Source organism: Populus alba, chromosome 8, assembly GCF_005239225.2.
Source record: "Populus alba chromosome 8, ASM523922v2, whole genome shotgun sequence".
NCBI lineage: Eukaryota > Viridiplantae > Streptophyta > Magnoliopsida > Malpighiales > Salicaceae > Populus > Populus alba.
The window spans coordinates 10,721,919-10,746,802 of NC_133291.1; the positions used below are offsets into that span (position 1 = coordinate 10,721,919).

General features: G+C 37.8%; 4 protein-coding genes across 13 annotated transcripts; 3 read left to right on the forward strand and 1 right to left on the reverse strand.

Annotated features, from left to right (window-relative positions):
• Nucleotides 1–31: 31 nt before the first annotated feature.
• Nucleotides 32–5,169, forward strand: LOC118056015 (uncharacterized). 5 transcript variants are annotated; one of them, XM_073411200.1, is made up of 8 exons: nt 32–108; nt 180–545; nt 642–772; nt 873–952; nt 1,211–1,298; nt 2,205–2,278; nt 3,605–3,714; nt 4,301–4,437. In XM_073411200.1, the coding sequence occupies exons 2-8, from the start codon at nt 263–265 to the stop codon at nt 4,363–4,365; spliced, it is 831 nt and encodes a 276-aa protein (XP_073267301.1). In that variant the 5' UTR covers nt 32–108; nt 180–262; the 3' UTR covers nt 4,366–4,437. The 5 variants fall into 5 exon arrangements, 3 of the variants coding, with proteins under 3 accessions (XP_073267301.1, XP_073267302.1, XP_073267304.1); XR_012170644.1 differs by lacking the exon at nt 4,301–4,437 and adding exons at nt 4,447–4,589; nt 4,774–5,169 and having other exon boundaries at nt 52–545; XR_012170645.1 differs by lacking the exon at nt 32–108 and adding an exon at nt 2,532–2,594 and having other exon boundaries at nt 120–545; nt 4,301–4,328.
• Nucleotides 5,170–5,479: 310 nt separating this feature from the next.
• On the reverse strand, nt 5,480–6,834 carry LOC118056043 (photosystem II D1 precursor processing protein PSB27-H2, chloroplastic). 4 transcript variants are annotated; one of them, XM_035068140.2, is made up of 4 exons: nt 6,660–6,834; nt 6,408–6,529; nt 5,901–6,307; nt 5,480–5,827 (listed from the first exon to the last, which is right to left on the reverse strand). In XM_035068140.2, exons 2-4 carry the CDS (start codon nt 6,487–6,489, stop codon nt 5,690–5,692), a joined length of 627 nt encoding a protein of 208 aa, XP_034924031.1. In that variant the 5' UTR covers nt 6,490–6,529; nt 6,660–6,834; the 3' UTR covers nt 5,480–5,689. The 4 variants fall into 4 exon arrangements, with proteins under 4 accessions (XP_034924031.1, XP_034924049.1, XP_034924039.1 ...); XM_035068158.2 differs by having other exon boundaries at nt 5,901–6,295; nt 6,660–6,809; XM_035068148.2 differs by having other exon boundaries at nt 6,616–6,753.
• Nucleotides 6,835–6,846: 12 nt separating this feature from the next.
• Nucleotides 6,847–15,054, forward strand: LOC118055989 (uncharacterized). Of its 3 annotated transcripts, none has more exons than XM_035068077.2 (4): nt 6,847–7,852; nt 10,956–11,263; nt 13,721–14,094; nt 14,280–15,054. In XM_035068077.2, the coding sequence occupies exons 1-3, from the start codon at nt 6,984–6,986 to the stop codon at nt 14,071–14,073; spliced, it is 1,530 nt and encodes a 509-aa protein (XP_034923968.1). In that variant the 5' UTR covers nt 6,847–6,983; the 3' UTR covers nt 14,074–14,094; nt 14,280–15,054. The 3 variants fall into 3 exon arrangements, with proteins under 3 accessions (XP_034923968.1, XP_034923958.1, XP_034923976.1); XM_035068067.2 differs by having other exon boundaries at nt 14,294–15,054; XM_035068085.2 differs by lacking the exons at nt 13,721–14,094; nt 14,280–15,054 and adding an exon at nt 11,347–11,741.
• Nucleotides 15,055–19,274: 4,220 nt separating this feature from the next.
• Nucleotides 19,275–23,244, forward strand: LOC118056064 (FRIGIDA-like protein 4a). Its single transcript, XM_035068175.2, has 3 exons — nt 19,275–20,290; nt 21,619–21,794; nt 22,591–23,244. The coding sequence occupies exons 1-3, from the start codon at nt 19,387–19,389 to the stop codon at nt 23,074–23,076; spliced, it is 1,566 nt and encodes a 521-aa protein (XP_034924066.1). The 5' UTR covers nt 19,275–19,386; the 3' UTR covers nt 23,077–23,244.
• Nucleotides 23,245–24,884: the final 1,640 nt, after the last annotated feature.

Consider the following 24,884-nt stretch of genomic DNA (forward strand, 5'->3'; position numbering starts at 1 on the left):
GAAAAATATCATATTATTCACTTCTCATTAGATGGGTCTTTACAGAAACTAAGCTCCCGAGGTTCGTACTCAGCCTTCTGATTGATAGTAGTGCTCTGTCTGGAGCAGGTGAGGTTATTTTTGGGCGGAAAATGTCTAAAAATACCCTAGTTTTATTTATAATCTATCAATTTAAGCAGGAAAAATAGCAAGAGAGAAAAAGGCTGCCGTTATAAAACGACGCCGTTACAAGTTCCGGTGCCTTCATGTGGGCGACTCGTTAATGAAGTTGAGAAAAGGGCTTGAAACGAGTGGAATGGACGTGGTGGCGGTTCCTCGTCATCTCCAAAGCCGCACCGCTACTCCTTCACTAACAAAACCAAGAAGATCCACAATAATCTTTCAAAGAAATCTGGTGGTTCCCACGCGCATTCACTACCCATGCCCCCACACCTTTTCTTCGACTCCTTTACTAATGGATTCTCATGCTGCTGCTACTACTACAACCTCAAAACCACTTCAGGCCTACCGTTCCTCTCTTACCAACTCTTCTTCAATCGAATCCCGTACAAATCTCTTTATTATTAACACTATTTTCATCAGTTTCTTTCCACAATATTTTGCCAAATTTGGTTTTTTATTTTTTTTTGGGTGGTGTTCAGCAGCAAGTGCTCGGATTGGGGAGGTGAAGAGAGTCACTAATGAAACGAATGTTTCAGTCAAGTTTAACTTGGATGGGACTGGAATTGCTGATTCTACTACTGGCATTCCCTTTCTTGATCACATTTTAGATGTTAGTTATCTTTCTTTTTTGCCTTTTTTCATTTGGAAATTTGGATTTTACTATTTATAGTTTTTTTTCTTATAATTATTTAGCTGGTTTGTGTTCTTAGCAACTTTCTTCGCACGGGCTTTTTGATGTGCATGTGAGGGCAACTGGCGATATTCACATTGATGATCATCACACTAACGAAGATGTTGCTCTTGCTATTGGAACTGCATGTCACTATCCATTATCTTTTCTCTTTTTTTTAACCCCCCCCCCCCCGGTTTTGCATGTTATATATTGATTATTTTTGTTATTCCTACTTAATTTCTATTTTATTTGAAACTTACAATTGTAAAATTAAGCATGAATCATCAGCTCTTTTTTTTTTTTTTTTTTTTTTTTATCTGCGAGTTTATATTTCTGGGAAATGAATGAGAGGCAATATGTAAAATTTGCCTCTGCAGGCTTTCCGCTTGGGGATAGGAAAGGAATTAATCGGTTTGGCGACTTCTCAGCTCCTCTTGATGAGGCATTAATACATGTTTCCTTGGTAAGTTATGCGCTTAGTTATCATATAAATATCTCCATGCAGCTATTAATGAAAAAACTCCTCCTTTTCCACCTCTCTAAAAAGCTTACACCTCTACCTGTACCGCTACCCTCTAAGCCAGACAAACACCTAGTCCATGAGCATGTGATCTTCGTTCATGCATATGCAATAAGCATGATGAAGATTGCACATTTGAATCCCTTGCGACTTTGTTTAAGATTGCTTGTTTTGGAAAATGAAGAAGAATGGCATCGTTATGATGCTTTAAGTGTGAGATGGACTGGCATGTTATGAGGTCACTAAGGGTGGGGTTGGGTGGAAGTTTGGAAGAGAGATGCTAAACATAATTTGTGTCACCATGCTTGTTGAGTGCCTTAGAGCATGACCATGTAGACTCATATACTTATGTGCAAAATGCATGGGTATTGCTAGATGCCACCACTGATTTAGTTGTATGATGAAATTTTTCTGTATGCATGTGATATGGGGTTGCAGGGTTGGGAGTGAAATAGCCATCACAAGTGTGGGTGATGTGACATTGTGATTGTCATTGTGCACGCTGAACACCCATGCTTGTGGTTAAGTGGTCTTGATTTGTGTGTGCAACTTGCTCAATACAAATTGTACAGTTGCATCACCTGCCACTTTGCTTGGCATTGCTCATTTGAAGTTGGAGAAGAGCAATATCAGAGATTCAGTTCCATGATCATAATGCTTTTTTATTTATGAAATGGACTTAGAGGTTGCAGAGTATCATGGAAGTCGAGACTAAAATCATAGTGCGTGTAAATCATTAGCTGTATTTACTTAAGAAGAAGGATTAGCTTCCCATCATATTATGCTTTTTTTTTTTTTTTTTTTAAAGTTACGCATATTTGTATTGAATTGAGTTTTATTTCCTTTCAGGATTTGTCTGGCGGCCATATTTGGGTTATGATTTGCAAATTCCTACTCAGAGAGTTGGAACATATGATACTCAGGTGCTCCACTTTACTTTCTTCACCTGCAACAATGATTTCTTGTTCTTTTGCCTGTTGCCAACTCTTGGATCTTAGTCAAAGCATCAAGAAGACAATTTGATGCGGATAAAGTTCACACCTCGGAATTTCTAACCTGGTCTATTATTTTGATTGTTGAACACCTTTCTCCTTGTTTTCTTCTGTCAAAATTTTCCATTTTCTAAGATTAACTGGTTAATGATATTCATGATTAATTTTAAATGTCTGTTTTTAGCTGGCGGAACACTTTTTCCAGTCATTGGTGAATACTTCTGGTATGACACTACACATTCGGCAGGTAACACTATATTGTAATGCTTAAAATTTTCAATTTAGCCTGAAGCATTCCAGCACTATTGATTGTCCATGCAAACAGTCTTCACTATCTTTGTAAATAGATTATTAATATTCTCTCATTATAGCCTTTGGGGGAAAAAAAAAAACTCCAGCGCTCCTGTTGCACTGTTAACTTGGTACACCTCCACCCTAAACCCTGTCACTTCTCCATAATTTTCAACTAATTTGATGTAAGTTTAACATTCGCATGATATGAGTCTTTTGATACTTCACTTGTGCTCTCTCTAATATATTTTGTTTCTCATCTTTTCTAGATTTTATAAAAATAAAATGATTTTTTCACTCCTCTCTTCAAACCCATCCATTTAGGTTTTAATTATGGCCTGTTTTTACCCATTAAGCATCAAAAGAACATGTTGAGATCAATCGCTAGAGTCAACAGACAAACTCAGAAGTAGTTCAGAGTACAGTTTATGGACAAGAATGGCTTCGATTCATTGTAGAGAACCCAAGATATGTAACAAAGCTGATCAGAATCCTGTGAAGAATTAGCAAGGGGTAAAGATGTGATAGGAGTAAATCTCCTTTTGGTGGAAGGGCTGCATTAGAATTAGACCTAGGTTTTCCTCAAGTTTAATTTGGGTCCATTAAAGCATAAAATGTAGAAAGAGTGGCAGATATTGGTCCTAACATTTACTCATGTGATTGAAACATTATGTGTTGGTTTTATGGTTGCGTTACTTATATGACATGCAAATTGAACACACATCACAATCTAGTGTAGAGATGTACCAAGTTGATGGTACAATGGTAGTACTGGAGGATTTCCATGAACTTTGTTGCAATCTTCAATCTTTTAGAAGTTGGCTTCCTTGTTATTTTTTGTTACAATTTTTCCTCTTTAATTTTATAATTTGCATTTTTCCTTGTAATGATTAGCTAGCAAGCTTTTCTAATCTTGTTTGCTGTCAAATTTATATTTATAAAAGAATGTTCCAATGTGGACCACAGCTTGCTGGAAGAAATTCTCATCATATTATTGAGGCAACCTTCAAAGCTTTTGCCAGGGCTCTTCGACAAGCAACAGAATATGACCCACGTCGCCTCGGGACTGTGCCAAGGTTTGATTTCTCCTCTTCCGCTGTGACTACACTGGCATTGAAAGCATCTCCCCGTGTAAACATACTCTAAAATTTGAAGTCGATTTAAAGATGAGAAATAGTCTTATAAGTGCAATGCACTGCACGAGTTTCTATTCTGTTTTTTTTCCTTTCATTTTGCGGCTACATTAACAAAAGAGTTGGTATGCTTCTCCTTTGTGGATCTCAAAAAGTTCCTGCTTTGACATCATTTCTCCTTTTTCAACTTGATATGTGACTTTGTGATTTGTCCCCTTAGTATAAGATTCTTCTTCAGTTCTCATGAGCAAATCATTGCATCAAAGTTTTTGCAGCTAAGAAACCATAATTTTTTGTTAATTTACTTCAGCAAGATTTCTTAGATTGGCTGATTGCACCTTGCAAGTCATTTCCTATCACTTGTTTGCATTTTCTTTTTCTTACCTTTTTAGCACGTTCACTATCCATTAGGAAGCCAATTTTCATGGCATATTTTAGAGTTATTCAGCATTACAAGGTTTTCTTGCTCATTCCACATAATACTTATTGTAACGAAAACTCTAAAGCATGTCTGATTTGTTATGTGTAGCTCAAAGGGGGGGTTCACTATCCATTAGGAAGCCAATTTTCATGGCATATTGTAGAGTTATTTAACATTAGAAGGTTTTCTTGCTCATTCCACATAATACATCTTGTAACGAGAACGCTAAAGCATGTCTGATGTGTTATGTGCAGCTCAAAGGGGGTTCTATCGAGAACGTGATGATTCATTATTACTTTAAGAATGATGGTTTAAATTCGAAGGTGATGTGACTTTGGATGCATCCTCCATGAGATCCATGTTGGTGATCTCTACTAGTTTGTGGTTATGATAATCAGTTGAGTGCCATTTATTTATATGATAAACCGAAAGTGATCAAGTTACTGTTCTTGCTGATGAAGTCCAATACGGGGACATGGATGTTGTGAAGGATAGGCTACTGCCCATATGGTTAGTTGTATTATGAACTCGTAATGAATTGATGTTTTTGTATTCCAAACGTTGTTTTACTCGTGGCGTAGGGAAAAGGAGGGAGCAGCAGGGAAGATGTGTATTTGTCAAGAATAAACTTTTGAGCTCGTAGTTGTTATTTACCCGTTCTCACCAGTCACTTTATTGAAGCTTCTTGGTGGTGGCCTCTGGGATGTGTACACCGAGAGCTCTTGAACCGTGGCCTTTGGTGACTTGATTTCTAGAGATTGCTAAGTTGTTCCACTGTGGTTTAGACTAGGCACTTGAGTGAATTTTTCTGTTTGTCGGATTCAGTACCTTTCTCTAGTCGTATGAAATTCCCTTACACTTCTTTACTATAATCTTTTCAAGCGGAATGGAATGTGTTGCTTTCCAAGTTCAGATTCTAATGGTTTTGTGATTTATAGGAGAATGAATTGGCAAATGCTAACCCCTCCTTTTTATTACTTCTCATATTTATAATTTACAGTGCTTTTGTTTTGGGATTCATATGCCTAAATCATGTCATTCTCATTCAATTTGGAAAGAAAATCAATATGCATTTGTCCATGGTGTGAGATTTTGGTTCCCCCGAATTTGCTCAATGCATACGCGTTGAATGCTGCCCAACCTTTCATTTTCTGGTGGAGTGAAATTTTCACAGCCAACGAATATTGTATTGGATATGTAATGCCAGAGATGTGATTCATAGAAGACAGGGAAAGCAGTTGCGGAATTTGCTTAAACCATCTTTGCTTTCTTGGATGGATGCTAAAATGAAAAACAAACAAACCAACCAACCTTGTAATTATCCTGATTGCATGAACTCAAGAATGATAGCCAAGAATTTCACAGCATGTAACAGTAGTTTTTCTGTTCATATTTCAAAGGAAATAGACGTGATTGCAAATAGAGAGCACAGCCTGAATTTCCCATCCAGAAACCAGTTGGATTCGAGGCCGTTTAGCTGATGTGCATCTGATCACTCTACAAAAATTCTTCAGCGGTATTCAAATCATTCAATATCTCAGACCTAACCTCTTCCGGGAGTTGTGCAGATGGACCAGCCCTCGAATAGAAACTGGCCAAAGACCTAATTGCCTTCTCTAATTCTACATATGATTCCTGCAACAAGAAAGTAAAAAATGGCAGATCGAAACAACTCTTCAAACGGTGGTAACGAGTTGAAGGTGCGTACCTCACGAACTACCTTTTCTTGTCCCCTCCAACTGCCCAGGTATTCCCGGATGGACTCCTTCGCTGCATCTGCAGTCCGTCTAAACTTGGCAATATCCTTGGTATCTTCCTTGAGTGACTCGCGGAGGTTCTTCACAACTTCTCTTGCTGCCTTCAAGTATGCCTTTGGCAACAATTTCCCAGATTTTGTTTTCTCATTAGGATCAAACAATGATTTTATGGCCCCAGCGACTCCGTCGTCCTTTTCTTCCTCTTTGGCCCGTGCTTGCAATGGTGGAGGAAAGCAATTTAAGATCAGAACTGTAACGAATGAAGCGCTAAAGACCAAGACATGTCGACGACTTGGCAGAGCAGCTTGAGATGATTGAACAGCATTACACCTAGAATTCAGTTTGTCTGTAATGTTGCCTTGAAACCATCAACAAACAAGGTTGGTGAATGGTACGCCGTTGTCAATACTGATTTACGAAAGAAAGAATAGAGGGAGGGAATTAAAGTTGTTGCTTACAGTCAATATCAGGTTTAGAGGTTCTGTTCATTGTCTTGAAAGTGACAAATGAGCATATTTTAGCTCCAAGAACCACAGCCATTCTTGTTCCGGTAACTCAACCAAGCTAAATCCGCGGCATCCTACAAACCAACAAGCATTTACTATGGAGATTAACGAGTTCAGAGGAAAACCAAAAACGAAAAAGGAGAAACAAAATAAAACATACACAACCCCAGCTAGAATTGGATGCAGAGTTGTAGGTGGTTTTACCCTTGATTCCTTCCCTTCCACACACACTTCGCTTTCAATCCTTTCCTCCTTGTAAAGAACTGTCTTTCACTAGTTGTTGAATTTATCCAGAAGACACACCTTAAAACGTCGAGGTGACGTGTCGTTCCGTAAAAAACTGAACGACTTGCAGTTGGCCTTGGGATCATCTTTTTTAGCAGGCCGTTTTCTCATCCTCAGAGAGAGGCCTAGGCCAGAGCATCTCTCCCCGCTGAAAGTAAAACCTCGTGCACTCTTCTCTCTCCTCTTCTCCGCTAAAAATCTTGATATCCATTTAGAATCCCTAATCACACATTCTTCCGGGGGATGGCAGGTGGCTCCCACCCCAAATCCTCGACTCTAAAACCCTTCTCCTCCACCTCCTCTTCCTCCACCCCTGCCCCCCACCGCAAATACCGTTGGGAATCCACCGCCACCGCTACCGCCACTAACAACAACAATCCACAACCACCACAATCCAACCAGAAACTCCATAAACCAACCCCTTTCCCAAAGCCCAACACTGGCCCATCCCCCAAGCCCGTTACTTCTACTGCAGGCCCAATCCAACCTCCACAAGTCCCTCCGTACCCTTTCCCAGACCTTGGCCCTCCTCCACCACCTACATACGGCTTTCACATGCTTGAACGCCGCACTATTGTGCTCGCCGACGGCAGCGTCCGCTCTTACTTAGCTCTCCCACCAGATTACCAAGACTTCCCTCGTCCTCCTCTTCCGCCGCGGTTCCTTCTCCGGGGGGGCCATCTCGACTTTCTCCCCGCTGGGCCCTGCTTCCCTCCATCGAACCCTGATGCGTTAGGTTTTCCAAACCAGAATCAAAATCAAAATAAGAGGAAATTTGATGAGGAATCAGTGAAGCAAGGGAATAGTAGTAATAGTGATAATAACCATCATTCAAATGGGAAAAATTACACTTTGGGGCCGGATAATCGAGGTTCGGGAACGAGTAGTGTGGCGGGTGAAATGAGAGCAGGAAAGCAAATGAGGATCTGTAGTGGTGATGATGTAGGGTTGGCTAATAGAAATAATAACGGGAATTTTGGTGAAGTGAACAAGAGTGAATTAAAGAAAGCGTTTTTTCATTTTGCGAAGGTGATTAATGAGAATGAGACCAACAGAAAGAAGTATTTGGAGGATGGCAAGCAAGGGCGGCTTCGGTGTGTGGCTTGTGGCAGGTTTGTTACTTTTCAATTTTGTTTCTTCTTTGTTTTTTTTTTTTTTTTTTAGTATTTATTGAATGTTTTTAGCATACAAATGTTGGTGTGTTAGTTATAGAATGTTTTGTTTGGGGTTTAATGGGAGCGAGAGAGTGGTTTTCCATGCGTTTAGAAGTGGTTTAGTGTAAATTCTGTTTATAGGTATAAAAGGATATTTGTTGCTCCAGGTTTGGTTAGAAACTATTTTGTAGTTTTTGTTTGTATTTGCAAGAGGGAAGATACTCCACTTTTGGTCTGTCCGGGATTGATCAACCCCTAAAGCCTCTTGTAAGTGAGGCTTTTGCGTGCACGACTGTGCGTTTAAGCTTGTTGCTAATTACATACACTTTTATCCAAGGATTAGTGAGTTTGAGGGTTTTAACCTTCTGATATGCCTGGTGATATGTATGGCAGGTTGCTAGAGTATTAGGGCTGGAAGAATAATCATTTCTCGATTTCTGTAATAGAAGGTTATCCTCTGTCAGTTATTGTCAACTTCTATATGGATACGGTTCCTTTCATCTTAGGGAAATTATCTGTTATTTAGTGGTTTTAACTGAGTGCATGAGGGGTAGGCCTAAGACTGGTTAGATGCTAGCAATGTTGATAGAAATGCACTAACTGCAGAAATCACATTTGATTAACAAATTATCACTGCTATTAAGACATGAAAGTTCTTGACTGGTACATGATAGTTAAAGAGCCTTTCCTCCTGCTAGACTAGTTTAATGAATTCTTTCCTAGCCATTTGTTTTGTCACGTGGTTACTTCTCTTTATTGTTCTTATTCAACTGTAAGTTCCTTATTGTCATAGATGTCAAGTTGGCAGCTGAGTTGGGACTTGGAGTAGTAATTTTCTGTGGTAGAACTTAGGTATTTCTTTTGGTTCTCACTACAACTGCTAACATCATCATAGGCTTAGTAAACTTATGGTAGATAAAAATATAGGTTTCTGGTCTGAGTTTCAACCTAGTTAGAAAATGAGTTTGATCATTCACCTTTTCATGTGCACTTTTTGTAGAATAAAAAATATACTGTCATCTCTTTATGCTTTTGCCAATAGATTCATAGATGCTTTTTTGTTTGGAACTTGTGTTATCCTTTGATGATTGCTTAATTTCCATGCATGGTGAGAATATATACTGCATTGAATTGGATACTGGTGCGTGAAATATTCTTAACTTGGATGAACTTCATCACATCTTTGCTATTACATAATCAGGTTAACTTGTCTGACAAAATTTCCAAATGTTGGTTGTTCATATACTACCTTTGTTGCTTATGATTAGTCTTGATAGGGATGCCTTATTTGGAAAGTGAAAGAAAATCTAGTTTTTTGCTTGGTACTTCAATTAATCAAGGAAGGTAGTTGGAGCTTGTTTCCATGTGTGATATTCTTTATTAGATTTTCATTAATTGGCTTATATGAGACTGTACTTGGGTGTAAAATTTTTAGAAGTTATTTGCAGATTAGCTGTAGTTATAGTCTAGCTGTTTGTCTTTTCTTCTCGTTTCTTTTCTTTTTCTTTTTTTCCTTTTCTACTTTGGATTGGTAGGCCTTTTGGTTGTAGCTTGACTCGTTATCTTGTTCTTATATCTGACACAGAATAGTTGTTATTAAGTCACTTATCTTGAGTTATGAATGTCAGCTTGCCTACTGAATTGCAACTCACATTGTAAGTTTCTGTCATAGATCCTGTATAGATTTGGTTTGCGATTGGTCTTAACAACATTGTAAAGGTAGTGCATTTATTGCAGACATATGCAAGTTCCTTGATTGATTTCCAATTTCAAGTTGGAAAACAGTTTATGAATTCACCTTGTCTTTTCACTTTTTGTAAAGAGGAGATTAGCTGTCATGTCTTTATGCCTTTTCAAATGGGTTTACAGATTTGTTTCTCCTGTGTAACCTGGCAGATTGTTATGCTTTGAGGATTGCTTAATTCTCAAGGGGCGGTCAAAATGTACATCTAAGAGCATTTCGATGAGTGAAACTTTCTGAACCAAGTTGACTTTTGTTTTTTGTGTTTCTTTACACTTATAACTCTAAATCATTTGGATAACTTACCTCGTCAAAAAATGTTGGCTGTTCATTTAATGCCTTTGATGCTCATGGTTTTTAAATATGGACATGTATTTGGAAAATATGAATAGTTTCATGTCCTTGTCTGGTGCTTTAGTTGACCAATAAAGGCAGTTGATGCCAGTTTTCTGGTGCAATATTATTTATAACATCAAATCTTGGATTTTATGCTTGCACTATCAAGGTATAAATGTCCTAGAAGTTATCTACAGGGTATCAGTTTGCTTCCTTTCTCATCTTTTCTACTTCAGATGAGTTTTGACCATTTTGTATGATAGGCTTTTATCATATAGATCCTCTCTTTTATGATCTTAAGATGGCATCAATTCCTGCTTGTGCCTGTTTGACCATAAGTTGCTTTGTCTTGGTTGTGGGCCATTTCTCTTTGCTGACTACTATGAGGTTTGCATGTTGGCTATGAACTAGCATAATTCAAGCAAGGACTGTTTAAGGTGCTTTGCCTTGTCCAATATGGACTTGCGGATGTACAAGGTGCTGAAGAGTAACTGGTTTGGAGCAGTCAAGAGGGAAAAGGTGCAAAGATGGATTGATAATTAGGTGTAAAATATATCATAATGGAAGAGAAAGTATCAAACTAGTTTGAGGTTCAGCTTTAGTTTGAATTGACATTATGCTTGCGAAACATTTCTTCTTAACTTTGGAGCTCCCAATAACCCTTCTGAACGTGTGAAATTGATGGGGGAGGAAGTGAAAAAATCACTAGCCTCACACAAGTAGGGTTAAGAAATCATTCCTTGGAAGAAAGCATCAAAAGATTATTATTCTTGTTGTTTATTGTTTATCTCGATCGAAGGACAGAAGGCATGGTCTCTATGATGTGTGCTTGACGTGTTATTTGTCTGTTTGTGCCTTAACTTATCAAAAATCTGGTGGTGAATGCGTCTTTGCTATTCATTTAGTTAGAACTTGTAGACTTCACAATATCAGAGAGAAAGCTGAATTATTATTCTTCGATGCCCTTGATATGCAAAATTACAGGTCTTCCAAAGACTTCCCAGACATGCATGCGCTTATAATGCACACGTATAGCTCAGATAATGCTGATGTGCGTGTGGATCACTTGGGCTTACATAAAGCTCTCTGTATTCTAATGAGATGGAATTATTCGATGCCTCCTGATAACTCAAAGGCCTATCAGTTCTTACCTGCTGATGAAGCAGGGGCAAACCAGGATGATTTGATTATGTGGCCACCAATGGTGATAATTCATAACACAATTACAGGGAAGAGTAAAGATGGGCGCATGGAAGGTTTGGGAAACCGAGCAATGGATAGCAAAATGAGAGGTATAGTGTGCCCCTTGGTTCCTTTCTGTGACTGGCACCATATACAATGGTATTTATCTTAATAGAATCCTCCGGCTATATAGGATGTGCTTCGCACTTTGCATCAGTTCTTGAAGATGCCGGTTACTTGCTATATCCCAATACACCACCGTGTACTTTTTTCTAAAAATACTGATGATATCTTGATGCGAGAGCAAACCTAAGTACTCGCTCAAGATTGATAGGTGATTTTAGCAAGTGCTCCAGCATACTGTACCTGGTTTCTTTGGGTTAGGGTTTTCCATTTTCTAGTCTCTTTATGCATATTATTTTATTATGGTATTTAAGGACTAGGGTTTGTCTTGTTAGGGTATGCTTAACTATTTAAGGGCTGTTGTTTCTGTAATGAAGGATTATTTATACTTCTGACAATTTTGTTAAGTAGTTTATTTCTTTTTCCTGGCCATACGGACCAGAAGACCAGCCATGTGCTTGTTCACTTCTTCACTCTTTTTGACATTATATGAACTCACAGAAAACTATCAAGGAGAAATCATTTTGAACTCTACGCTTCCCTGTTCATGTGAAGCTCACATGCAGTAACTAGCTTCCAAGAGTTTTGCTGCTACACAAAGGACATTCACCATTAAAAAGTCTCAGAAATGCATCATATTACTAGAAACTTTCATCTACCCCAGCTAAGAGATGGAACCGCTATGCAAAAGGATAATTGTGAGTTAAATAAGTATATTGATTGCAGACTTGGGTCAGTTGGTCTAAAGCTTTATGATGTTGAGCATATTTAAATAATCTGCTCTGTGAATAGATGGTTTCGGTCTAGAGAAGTTTTAGTAGCAAGAATTTGGGTTGTAGGTTGCAGATTTTCTGGTTCTGTGGCTAATTGTTGTATTTAGAATTCAATTTGATGGGTCAATCAACTGCATGAAGGGTTATGGATGTTGTAATGTTGTTGCATGATTATGGATTAGTAAAGCAAGCAAAAAGAATGAAATATGGAGGCTGACTGGGTACTGTGAACGATGACCTAAAAAGCACAAGAGTTGCAGATTTGTGAGTTTGGGTGATGCATCATGGAAGAATGGACCAGGATACAAGTCATGGGTGGGTGTTTAGAAATGAAATGAGAGTTGATTTGATGTGAGAATAAGTTAATGCAGTGATGGAAGTTGGGAATAGAGATAAAAGAACAAGCAGGTAAAGAGAGGAAGAGAGAGAGATAATGGACTCACTGCACATGCATAGGCCTCCAAGCTAAAACCAAACAGTTTTAATTCTGTTATCAAAAGTCTAAGAAAATGACCTTTATACATTGGTGCTTGTAAAGGCTACAGCGACTTTTTCTTGTTCTTGTTCCACAGGGATTGGAATTTGTAATTTGAGAATTATAGAAAAGCGAATTGAGGTGCAAAGATTAGAGACAGAAATTCTTAGAAGAATATGTACTTGCAAACAATAACAGGTTCTGTTGCTCAAGGACTCATGAAAGAAACACCTAAAACCATCAAGTTTGAAGATCCCAATTAAAGCATTAACTAATTGTTCTTTTCAATGGCGTTATTACTTTGCTTGATGCAATGACAAGCATGCTTTTGATGAGAGTTTAGATCATCAACTCTGTTCGTTGTCTTTTTTGCATGATACTGAAGAGCATGTATTTCAGTCAGGGGCTGAGGTTAAGGCTTTTTAGTGGATTTGGATCATACACTCTTCTTATATTCTTTCTTTTTAGTTTTAACTTCCACCCCATCCAAATCCATTACTGAAGGAGAAACAAAATATCCTTAGGGCCCTGGTGGGCGACTCAATTGTTTAGTGTTTCTAGATTTGTCAAAATTGAACCTCCAGTGGCTTGCTGGGTTTCAATTTTCATGCATACAGTTTCTGAGGCCGTACATTCCAACTTGTTTTATGCAGACCAAGCTACATATATTTATTTTGTATTCCTTCAAGTTACCAGATTCTTGGGACCTTCAGTCTTACACCACAATTTAGTGACTTGTTTGTGCTTTGTTCCATGTAATATATTTATTTGTATTTTGTTTCCATGATTTATTAATTTGCTTTCTCTTTGCTCTTCTGTTTTAATATTAGTTTAAAGGGAAGGCTGTAACAACAGGCTGGTTTTATTCTAGTTTCTTTTGTAAATTTATTTAGTGTGTCAAAGTCTACCTAGCAATTAGCCACTGCAGTTGCAAATTTAGGCTTATCATTTTCTTTTGGATGACTAACTGATATTTCTAGACTCTGCTGTCTTTTTCAGCTGAGAATTATTTATTATTGTTTTTTTTCTTTGACCTAAATCCTTGATTATGAATGCAATGTATGGGAACCATTGGTTTAGTTTAGCCTTGGAAGAAGAGTTGATGATGATTCTTATGAGTTTCATCATCTGCTCAATATTTTCAATAGTGCAACCCTTGACACCTACTTTTGTTTGTTTTTACCTTCTTTGGTCAGATCTTGGATTTGTGGGTGGCACTTCAAAGTCCTTGTATGGAAGAGATGGTCATCTAGGCATTACTCTTGTAAAGTTTAGTGGTGATCAATCAGGACTGGAAGAGGCTATACGGATGGCAGAATACTTTGAGAAGGATAATCATGGACGCAAGGCTTGGGGTTGCTTACAACCTGTGACATTGGGCAAGGATGACGATAAAAATCTGAGCCTTGTGAAGGTGGATCGGAGTGGGGAAAAAACCAGGATTCTATATGGTTATCTTGCAACAGCTGCTGATCTCTACAAGGTTGATTTTGAGACAAGGAAGAAGGTTGTGATTGAGAGCCTGCGGGAATACGAAGCATCCAAGTAGATTTGTCATGACAAAAAAAAGGTACAGCAACGTAATTTAATGTGCTGTTATTTGACCTGCAAATCTCTGACCAAGTTGAGGAAAGCTTCATGTGGGCATTTTTTCCTTTTTCTAGACTTCATGTAGGCCGTTTGCTAACCGAATTTCAAGTTAATAGGAGGCCTGTTAGTGTTCTGATGCTAATTTATCAGTGTTTGTAATCACAGCTTGTGGTACGCAGGAACTTTACAGGTTCAAGCTGTTATTCGTCCAGTAATTGTTAGACATTAGTGGACATCAGACGTGGAAAGGCTGAGTTTGCCAGCATTGATTATGCAAGCTATCATATATCTGTGCTAGCTAGACATATGATTAGATGCATGGGAAAAGGGAGATTTCTCTCGTAGGAGAAGTCTCCATGTGAGTGGCTAGTGAAGTCGGGATGCCAGTCGGATGAAGATGTTTTCTTTGGATTGAACAGGCAACATGTCGCGTGGTGGTTGGACGCTTGAGTACGATGCTGCGTAGCTGGCTTCTTTGGAATTTAAGCAAATCGCCCATTCCAAAGTCACGGGTAATTTGAAGATTTTCTCGTGTTTCGTTCTGCATGCTCCTCCTTTTTTTCACTGGCGAGTGTAATGTTAATGGCTGGATGAATGATTGGTGATCGGGTCGCTCTCAGACAGGATATAAACTGTGATCCTATGCCCTTTCAAAGATTCAAGAGAGTAGTAGACATCTGGTAACCCACGCTTTTTAGAAACTGTACAAGGTGGTGATGTTTTGATCGTGGCCAATTATTTCCCGGTGTCCTTGAAGACGACAATCGTTATCTTATCACTACTTATCGTGTTTGCAATTATCGTCCTTGCTGCTTTCCGAGCTTGAAAAATACCCCCTCGTGACATCATCTCCTTTTTTTGGTTATTGTCTTTCCTGCCCTCCCCGCCTTGTACTATTACTAGTGAAATACATGAATGTTTCCGCCCCTTCTACTCTGCACTTCACATCCGTTATGTTGCTGCTGGTCAGATTTATTTTGAACGTAAAAACAAAAAATTAAAAATAAAGGCACTCTTCATATGTTTTCATAGCAAAAATAATTATGAATTTTTTGAAAAACATTTAGAAGACTCAAGTTAACTTTAGTTAATCTATTAAACTCTCAATTATGATAAAAAAAAAATTACTATTGTGATCTGCTGTGACTTCCGTGCAGGATTGGTATATTTTGCCAAAATAATTTCAATTCTTGTTTTAGTTTCTTTTAATAACAATGATGAGTGTGAGAGGGGACTTGGAGGAAGCACCTCGCTCTCCCACGGTCATTTCCTGGGCCATGACAATTTTTATAGGAATATGTGGTCATGGAAGTAAGAAGATTGTGACGTGCTACAATTGTGGTAATACAAATCCAAAATTCAAAGTAAGGGATATGTTAAAACTATATTATTTTTTAAATATTTTTTTAACCCATGATATTTTAACGTTACTTTCCATCTTTAAAATGGTATAATACCCTATGTTCCGTTTGGCGTGCTGCTATTGTATCTGTGCATTACCATTGGCTCAGCAGCCGAAGACACGATGTCATCCTTCCTGCTGCTACCTGTTCTTGTTTCCTTATTCTTTTTTAGATGATTAGCAATCCAGCAACCAACTGTCCCCTCCCAATCTGATCCTATGGTCCAACTTCTGAGGATGCGTGATGACTTGATGAAAGACGATGGCGAGGCTATACGTCCTCGAAGAGGAGAAGAATATAATTGGATCCAAACAATGTCTTATTTAATGGGAACTGACCCGAAACGGACCCACCAACTTTCTTGTTTGCATGAACGAAGCTTTTATCAATGAGTTGACACTAATTTAAACCTCGTCTACCTGGTACTTATTGGAGGCTTAGCTACACAATTATGGCCATCGGTGGACCACTCAATAATTATAGTAAATGGAGATTTGAAAATTCCCGGCGGTGGACTTCCACATGATCGTGAGCCATTTCTTCGCAGAGCTCGATGAAATTGTTGAGAGTAAGGTGGGCATGCACACATGCACGGAGAAAGAAACAGATCATTCTTCCGTTCAAATTTAATCAAGGGTTCGACCAACTCTGTTTTCGAAAGTTCACTCCACAGGCCTTCTTCTTTGTTCTTTCAACTGAATCGGGGCAGGTAGAATTCAGATGAGTTCTCTAGTTATTTGACGGGCCCGGCGTTGAATAAATAAAAGCGCCGCCCTTCTAATTACTATTCACAACCCAAAGTCTAGAGTTCTAACCGGCATGTAAGATTTCTGCGCTGTGAGCCCACTTAGGTACAATATTGCAGAAACAGATGTTATATCCTGTACAGGGCCGCGCTGCTCTGAGTTCGGTCATTTTTTTTAACATGAAAAAACAATTTAAAATATATTAAATGATATATATTTTTTAAAATATTTATAAGGCAATATATTGAATGATATTTTTTAAATAAAATATTGAGATAATTATATATTATATAGCCAATGGAGTAATTGGACCGTGATAATTTTATAAGAAAATAAAATAAATTATAAAGATTATATTTTACTTAGATATTGAAAAAAATATTAAATTAATAAAATATCCAAAAAAATCTATTAGAATCAACTTATATGAACTTGTTGAAACCATATTGGATTATAAAACTGAGATAGTCCTTTCATGAAAAAAATTCATTAAACCAATATATAACTTGAAAAAATATCATGAGATATATTTCTTAAACCAATTTAATATTGAAAATATTAAAAATAGAATACAAAATACTATTTAATGGTGCTCTGGGTATATTTTCCAAAACAACTATTAGTGTTCTGTTAATAAAAAATAAATACACGCCCCCGGTAGCAATGCTCTCTATTCGTGGGTAATTTGGGTCCACTTATTCCTCGATCTATCACTATGCTACTATCTACACATTCCCGATTTATAAAAATTGGAAATATACATGCTATAGCTTCATTATTGGTTTTAGCAGTATAATGATGCTGTTGTTTTTACTGAATAAACTTATTAGGCATGTGGCTAGGGTGAGATTATCTTTTTTATAAGATATATTTAATGTTAAAAAATAATTAAAGGTAAAATAATTTGTTCGGGTCTTTTTAGAGTCTGATGACAGGGAACGATATAGTTATTAGACACCTAGCATGAGAATCATGTATGTTTGTCAAATTCCGGGTGCTTAGGTCAAATTTACAATCTTAAGTATGTAGACCTACTTATCGAGTCTGCCAGACCCAAGCAAACATATCTTAATTATTATAAATAAATCATCACAAAAATCTAATTCAACGATTTAAATTTAAAAATTCAAATTATATATTTCTATTGAGATAGTTAATGTTTCATGTTTATGAATTTGTTATCCCCTCGATAAAATTTATATCCTTAATTATTATTATTATTATTATGCTTCTTATTGTTATTCATCATTATCATTGTTTTTGTTATTATTGTTCAAGTAAACCCGAGCCAGATATATTTGCTAGACTCGAGTAATGTGGATCAAAAGATTATTTATAAACGAATTATAAATAATTTACAAACAACAAACCATCAGAAAAATCTAATTTAACATTTTATACCTAAAAATTCAAGTCATATTTTTCCATTGAAATAATTCATTTTTTATATTTGTAAATTTGTTATTCTTTCAATAGAAATTATATTTCATAGTTGTTACCGATCTAGTTTTTGTTCAAAAGTATTTTTGTTTTAAATATAGTAAAATAACTTTTTTTATTTTTTAAATTTATTTCAATAGTAATACATTAAAATATTTTGAAAATATAAAAAAAAAAATTTAAAGCAGAGAAAAAAATATAAAAAGTTTTTTTAAAAAATTATTTTTGAAATGCAATAACAAATATACTATAGCAATCATGTTTTTTTTCTTATAAATCTATAATTAATAAAAATATTTTATAAATTATTACAATTAAAATAACTAATAAAAATATTTTTGAAATGCAATAACAAGTGTCTTGGGTCTAACTTTACAGTCAAATCTAATTTTGTTTTAAAAATATTTTTAAAAATATAATTTTTTATATATATTTATCTAAAAAAATTATTAATCCGTTACAAGCGCGAATAAATACATGACTACATGCTATGTAAAGGTAGTACTTGGCCCAAAATCTCTCTGTAATTTATAAACTGAGAATCCATGCTGTTAATTTTAGTCTTTTTTTATTTTTATTAAATAATAGTAATGTACAGATAATTTGTCACAACACAGAAATGATATATAAAGCAAAGTAAACTCCAAGCATGAAAACATGACACTCGAGAACAACAAAATAAAATAAAATTTAAGGACAAAAAAATGATTAAAAAGAAGCCACCAACAATGATACGAACATGCAAATATGAAAGGGCAAACAACTCAGGCACAAGAAAGTTCTCAACTGTTTTAGTACATTTTATAAATAAATATAAATTGTAAATGTAATTTCCTTATGTACACAAACATAAAAAATTTATTTACTTTTAGGTAAAAAAAAGGAGTAAAGGCAAGGTTCAGCCGGATCAATCAGTCACTATAAAAACATATCAGGATATGCCAAGTGGAGTCCTCCCATACGTCTGCATAAAGTCGCAAGCAAGATTTTAGGTTAGATTTTTTTTTTCTCTCACAAGGTCATAGAAAAATGATGCGCATGACTGAATCTCTGGTATGGACTGGACTCCTCAGCAGCCGCAGTACTTGATGGCTGATGGATGGATGGATGGATGATTCTCGCTGTATTCATGCATGCATGCATACATACATACTATTTTCCACGAAGAATGGTCATGCTAAGCTATAACTGTTACACCGGCAATGCCTTTACTTTATCTGACGACCACCCATGTGGTGGTCACAAGTGGGCCTGGCCCACCCTCTCCCTTTCCATTTCACTTTGCTTTTTTACGATCTCTCTTCGGTTTCCGCGAAAGTAATCTCATCCCTTCTTGTCCTCACTTCCAACCCAAACCAACTCCCCCCTCCATTTATCTTACGTCATGCTCCCCCTCTCTTATCCTACGCACCCGCTCACTTTAGTCTCCACTCACTCTTTTGGTGCGAACCTCAGTTCCTACGCATCCCCGGCGCATTCTAGACCCCTCCATTGCCACTTTCTCCTTAGTCGCCACTACACGTGTCCTTTTCTGAAACGCTCCATGTCATCGCTGTCTTGTTCCCTCTAGCTAACTTTATCCCCCCCCCTCTCTTCCCTCGATCTTTCTCTCTCGGTTCTAGGGTTTCTTCCTCTAAACTTTCACCCACTGTTACCAAAAACTTGATCGAAACAGCCACTACCATGGGGTCGATCCCCGATCCAGGCGAGTTAACTGAGCTAACTCGGCCCAGCTTTGACGAGTTCCAGCGTCAAACTTCACTGATGACAAGCTGCACTCTCCTCTGGAAAGAACTCTCTGATCACTTCACTTCACTGGAACAAAACCTCCAGAAGAAATCAGAAGCTCTGAAACACAAAATCCAAACCCTAGACAACCAAACGAAAGCTTCCCTTGCTTCGCTCAAGAAGCGCGAGGTAACAATCGACGGTAGCGTCGAGATCGCACTAGAGCGCGTCGAAGAACACAGGGAACTAGCTCTCAAGTCACTGTCAGATCCTGATTATGAAAATCCGGATGGAGAGGTCGATGATGGAGATGGATCTTTTATGGTTTTGAAGTCTCTCTGTTTGACAATGGAGTCGCGTGAGTTTTGGAATTTTGTGATTACCAAAAAGAAGGAAATTGAAATTTTGAGGAAGCAAATTCCTTTGGCTCTAGCTGAGTGTGTGGATCCGGCCAAGTTTGTTATAGAAGCTATATCGGAGGTGTTTCCGGTGGATAAAAGAGGGGAAAGAAGTGGTGAAAAGGGAAATGATTTAGGATGGGCTTGTGTGTTAATCTTGGAGAGTTTGATTCCGGTTGTCGTGGACCCAGTAATCGGGAAATCCAGGTTGTTAGTTACGCCTAGTGTTAAGGAGAGAGCGAAGGAGATAGCAGAGATTTGGAAGAAGAGTTTGGAGGAAAGAGGTGGGATTGAGAATGTCAAGACTCCTGATGTGCATACTTTCTTGCAGCATTTGGTGACTTTCGGGATTGTGAAGAAGGATGATGTGGATTTGTATAGGAAGCTTGTTGTTGGGTCTGCTTGGAGGAAACAAATGCCTAAGCTTGCTGTCTCTCTTGGGTTGGGTGATAAAATGCCTGGTATGTTTTGCTTCATTATTTATTTCCGGGTTTTGTGTTTTGCTTTGTGTTTTGAGATGTTTTCTTGGTGTTTTCGTTTTTTCTTAAGCTTACATTTATTGGTCTGTGTTGGGGGAAAAAAAATTGTTTTCTGCCGACAAAGTGTCTGAGCCTGCAATCAAGATTCAAAACAACAAAAATATGTCGCTAGTTGATATTTACTTAGTTTATATTTTTTTTGGAGTGTCTGGCGGATCTTGGTCCCTAAACTAAGTGAAGGATGGGTCTACCATCGCACACTTCAGTGTGGGAGAAAATGCGATGTATGTTTTTGCAAAACTCAAGGGATTAATGGAAACAAAGAGAATGTATACATGATGTATCAAAGTTTTCATTTTGAGAGAGTGTGGCTCTTGTTTAGGGATTTTGATTGCTACATCTGTCTTTTTAAGATCACTTTCATGCAGTGTGCATATGTAGGTTGTTTGTGATCCAGACATGGTTGAGAACTTGAGAATTCCTCAAGATAAGGTTGCCTTGGTTCCTTGCATGCGTTTTAGCTAAATGCCCTTGTATGATTTGATTGGTGGAACGTGGAATGGGATCAATTTCGTTTTAATGTGCTTCTGTTCAGTGCTAATTACTGAATCTGTAGGCTACAACGACCTTTCATTTCCTGCCATGGGGCTTTGATCGCCTTATATCTAGTTTGGGTTTTTGTTGATTTGTGGTCTTGGAAGTTACATGTCATGATGAGGGTGACCTTTTTAACCTTGTGGTAAAAATGAGAAGGTATTGCTCCAAGCAGTTTTGCACGTTCTATTGCCATTTGATGTGCTTTAGTCTTCCAGCTGCTTGACGTGCATTCTAGTTTTTTGTTCTGTTCCTGACAAATTGATGTACAATGATTATAAACCCATGTTGGAAAGCATCTTGTTTCTATTACGAGGGCAATTATTTTTTGTTATTTAACTTACATTGAAACTGGTGAAGATATGTTTTTTATAGGAAGCATTGGAATCTAGCTGTTATAGAAGTCAACAGTTATGGATTTGATAGTTTAGATATGTCCGTGTAAATAATGTATTTGTAGTAGAGTTCATCCAACACATCCTTTGCATTTTCTCTCTGCACACATCAGTATTAGGTGTGTTAGATATATCAGTTCATCTCAAATCTATTCATCTCAATCTCAAATATGTCATCGAGTTTTACAGTTATTATCACCAGATCATGTTGTTTTTGAAGTAGCCTTTTGGTCACTGTCATGGATTTTGATGCAACCCATTAATTGTGTAGTATATTTGCTATATATTAGTTCGATGGTTTTACACTGCTCTTATGTGCAGATATGATTGAAGAATTAATCAGTAGGGGACAACAGCTAGATGCAGTGCATTTCACCTATGAAGTTGGCCTTGTGGATAAGTTCCCCCCTGTACCCTTGCTGAAAGCTTTTTTGAAGGATGCTAAGAAGGCTGCAGCTTCTGTATTGGAGGATCCTGAAAATACTGGTCGAGCTGCGGTATTTCCTGTTATCCAGTATAACTAGTTGATTTTTGTTCACAGATAATTTATATGCCCTGTCTTCTGAGGAACTGATTATGTGACTTTATTTTGTCACTGGAAACTAGTTCAACTGCAACATGTGTTTGGACACCAGATCACATGTTATGTGACTGACCTGTGTGGTGATCTTGATTTTGTGTTTCATCATTGGTAGGTGATAAAGATTTTGTATTTCGTCATTGGTAGGTGATTTAAGAAAGCGCTGTATTTTTCTCTGAAGAAGTGATAAATATGACTGCAGGGGTCATAGTATTGAATTAATTTACAGCCTTGTTCTTTTTTAACTAGATACAACATTTTACTATAGGGAGCGAAGCTCTCATTTTTTGGGTATGACCTACAGCATTTGTTTTAATGTTTTCCATAAACCCCCCCAGTAAATAACTTGGTGTCACTGGCCATCATCCTGTACCTCCCCGTCTATAATTTGTATAGTCTCTCCAAACTACTAGGCAAACCACCATTTCTTCACTTGAGCTAATTTCAAATGCAATTTTTTTTTCCAATTACTTTAGGGGCTAAAATTATATTATCGATGCCTTTTGTCTTTGCTTAAATGTTTTATGCTTGTAATATCATGTCTTTGCCTGCAACAATACCTGTAAGTCTTGTAATGTATGCTTGGGTAACTGTGTTAATTGCTCAGGAGAAGAAAAGGTTTTGAAGTACACACATTCCTGAATTTCATTCTTTTGCATGAGCAACAAGAAACTCAACTAATTAGCATTATTTTTTTTTGATCTATTTTGTAGCATTTTGCTGCACGCAAGGAGCAGTCAGCGCTCCGGGCTGTCATTAAGTGCGTTGAAGATTACAAACTAGAGGCACAGTTCCCTCCAGAAAACCTTAAGAAACGCCTTGAACAACTGGAGAAGGCCAAGACAGAGAAGAAAAGGCCAGCTGCGGTTCCAGCCAACAAACGAACACGTGCCAGCAATGGTGGCCCAATGCCCCCAGCCAAGGCCGGTCGCTTGACGAATGCATATGTGTCATCTTTTCCTGCACCTCCAGCTTTTGTCAGGTCTCCCTCACATACACAATACCCTACTGGGGTACCGGCATATCCTTCTCCACCAGCTGTTTATGGCAGCAGGAGTCCACCATCTCCTTATGCTTACTCCCCTGAGGCTGCCGCTCCAATTGCTGGGTCATACCCTGTAGCTCCTTTGAATTATCCAGCATATGGAGGGTATGGCAATGGTTTCGCACCAGCTTATCATCAGGCTTACTACCGATAGACATGACTACTCGATGATGGTAACCACTGATATGATGACCCCAATCTCATTTGCTTTCTCAACTGGCTTGTTTGTAATCACTAACCGTCTTAACGGTAGCAATCCGTGTGTGTTTAATTATAACTGTTCTACTTCTTGCTTTGCCATGGTGAGAAGTTGTATTTCTAATATTGATCAAACTCTAGCACTAGGTGATTGTGGAAAGTAATCATGATGGAAGCATAACAATGTCAATGAACTGAAAGTACTACCACTGTTACTAGGGTTAGTTGTAGAAAGACTATTTCTTGCTATCCTGTTCCGTTCGTTTTTGTTTCTTGCCTGGGTCGGAATTGGAAAAAAACTCCATCGAATGTGTTGACGAATTCTCGCTATTGCTTGCTAAGATCTTAATCAAAATCGAAGCTAGGTGGCGGTTGTTTCCGTTTGAGCGTCCGCCTCTATCATCCCCGCAATTTACGGTCTTGGTGATCCTGGTGTCCTTGTTGCTTGATATGATGGCACTCGGCATCCAACTAGGGTTGTGGAATATATAATTAGCTGGTGATATGACACCCCAACTGTCCTAGTGTGTTTTTACGTGCAGAGATGAAAGTAAAAGACTTGCGTTTCACATTTTGTAGTTGGGGTGAATTCCAAAAACGGCCAAAGGACAGGAAGTGGTTAGTGGAATGAAATGATTCTGTTGATGTATGTTATAGGTGCAGTTGTTGAATGGTTGTTTTCATGTCTGAAAGGGACAAGTGTCAATTCGGTGCCTTGTAAATTCTGTGAAGGCACAGTTTAATAAATGCAAAGCCTTTCCATGGCACGTGTTATGTCAAACTTGAAAAGAAGCTCCCTTCCTGGAGCATCGCAAAATCGACCTGACAGAATTATCAGGTAACCGGCCGTAGGGGAGAAATTACAGATTTTTAGAGTGGTATGAATGCATAATCTATAAAGCATTGGGAAAATTGGCAAATCGGCAGGCATTGCCTGTAAAGTTTTCGAGCTTGTCTGGATTGGTGTAGCTTCGAATGCATTACGAAAGTTAGGTTGGTGAGAATTTCTGTAACTCATCAGGCTTTGTTTGCACGGAAATTCCGTGTCCTTGATTGTTCAAAATCCCGGTGCTATTCTTAGAAAACAAAGAAAAAATCCAGTATGTAAATTGATAAATATATCTCTGATTGGTACGATCCAAATTCTGTGTATATATTATAAAGATACTCACACTCAAGGAATCGTCTCTTGACATGAATACCACCAAAATACCACATGCTCAAATCACCGATGTACATGTACATCCACCATTGGCCGTATTACAATTAACATACGAGCCCCGTCTTGATTTTCACCGGAGTAGCGAGTGTTCTATGAACTTTTTTCGCTGACATTTAAAGGGTGGTTTTCTAGCTAGCAGATAAGGTTGTTTGTGTTTCCTTGGGTTGTGGAAACTTGCAAGTTGCAAGTACTGATGGTATTTACTCGGCTAAGCCTTGGTGAAGGCAGAGATGAATTCAGGTTCATTGACATGGGGGCTAACATTTTTTTCCCCTGCAGGAAAATATTCATATGTTGAGGTACGTTTTTTAGGGACAAAAGTGGTAAATTTTGTTTTTTTTTTCATGGATTAAAAAAAATTGTTTTTAGAAAAGTGGAACAAATATGTCAATTTTGAAGAATTTTGTTTATAAATAACTGAAGGGGATTTTATCTTTCATCTTTTAAGGATCAAGTTAAAAGTCTCCAAGGAAAACGGACCAAATTTAATATATCACTGTTGAGGAGGTGGGAAAAATCTTTTAACCTCAGGGCAGCGGTGG

Excerpts from the sequence above, each read along its gene's own strand:
- LOC118056015 (XM_073411200.1), top strand. The coding sequence starts at position 263 with ATGAAGTTGAGAAAAGGGCTTGAAACGAGTGGAATGGACGTGGTGGCG. Across the intron at positions 546-641 it reads CTCTTCTTCAATCGAATCCC|CAGCAAGTGCTCGGATTGGG; the intron begins GTACAAATCTCT and ends GGTGGTGTTCAG. Across the intron at positions 773-872 it reads TTCTTGATCACATTTTAGAT|CAACTTTCTTCGCACGGGCT; the intron begins GTTAGTTATCTT and ends TTGTGTTCTTAG.
- LOC118056043 (XM_035068140.2), bottom strand. The coding sequence starts at position 6,489 with ATGGCTGTGGTTCTTGGAGCTAAAATATGCTCATTTGTCACTTTCAAG. Across the intron at positions 6,308-6,407 it reads CTCTAAACCTGATATTGACT|GCAACATTACAGACAAACTG; the intron begins GTAAGCAACAAC and ends GATGGTTTCAAG. Across the intron at positions 5,828-5,900 it reads AAGAAAAGGTAGTTCGTGAG|GAATCATATGTAGAATTAGA; the intron begins GTACGCACCTTC and ends TTCTTGTTGCAG.
- LOC118055989 (XM_035068077.2), top strand. The coding sequence starts at position 6,984 with ATGGCAGGTGGCTCCCACCCCAAATCCTCGACTCTAAAACCCTTCTCC. Across the intron at positions 7,853-10,955 it reads CGGTGTGTGGCTTGTGGCAG|GTCTTCCAAAGACTTCCCAG; the intron begins GTTTGTTACTTT and ends GCAAAATTACAG. Across the intron at positions 11,264-13,720 it reads AATGGATAGCAAAATGAGAG|ATCTTGGATTTGTGGGTGGC; the intron begins GTATAGTGTGCC and ends TTCTTTGGTCAG.
- LOC118056064 (XM_035068175.2), top strand. The coding sequence starts at position 19,387 with ATGGGGTCGATCCCCGATCCAGGCGAGTTAACTGAGCTAACTCGGCCC. Across the intron at positions 20,291-21,618 it reads GTTGGGTGATAAAATGCCTG|ATATGATTGAAGAATTAATC; the intron begins GTATGTTTTGCT and ends TCTTATGTGCAG. Across the intron at positions 21,795-22,590 it reads AAAATACTGGTCGAGCTGCG|CATTTTGCTGCACGCAAGGA; the intron begins GTATTTCCTGTT and ends TCTATTTTGTAG.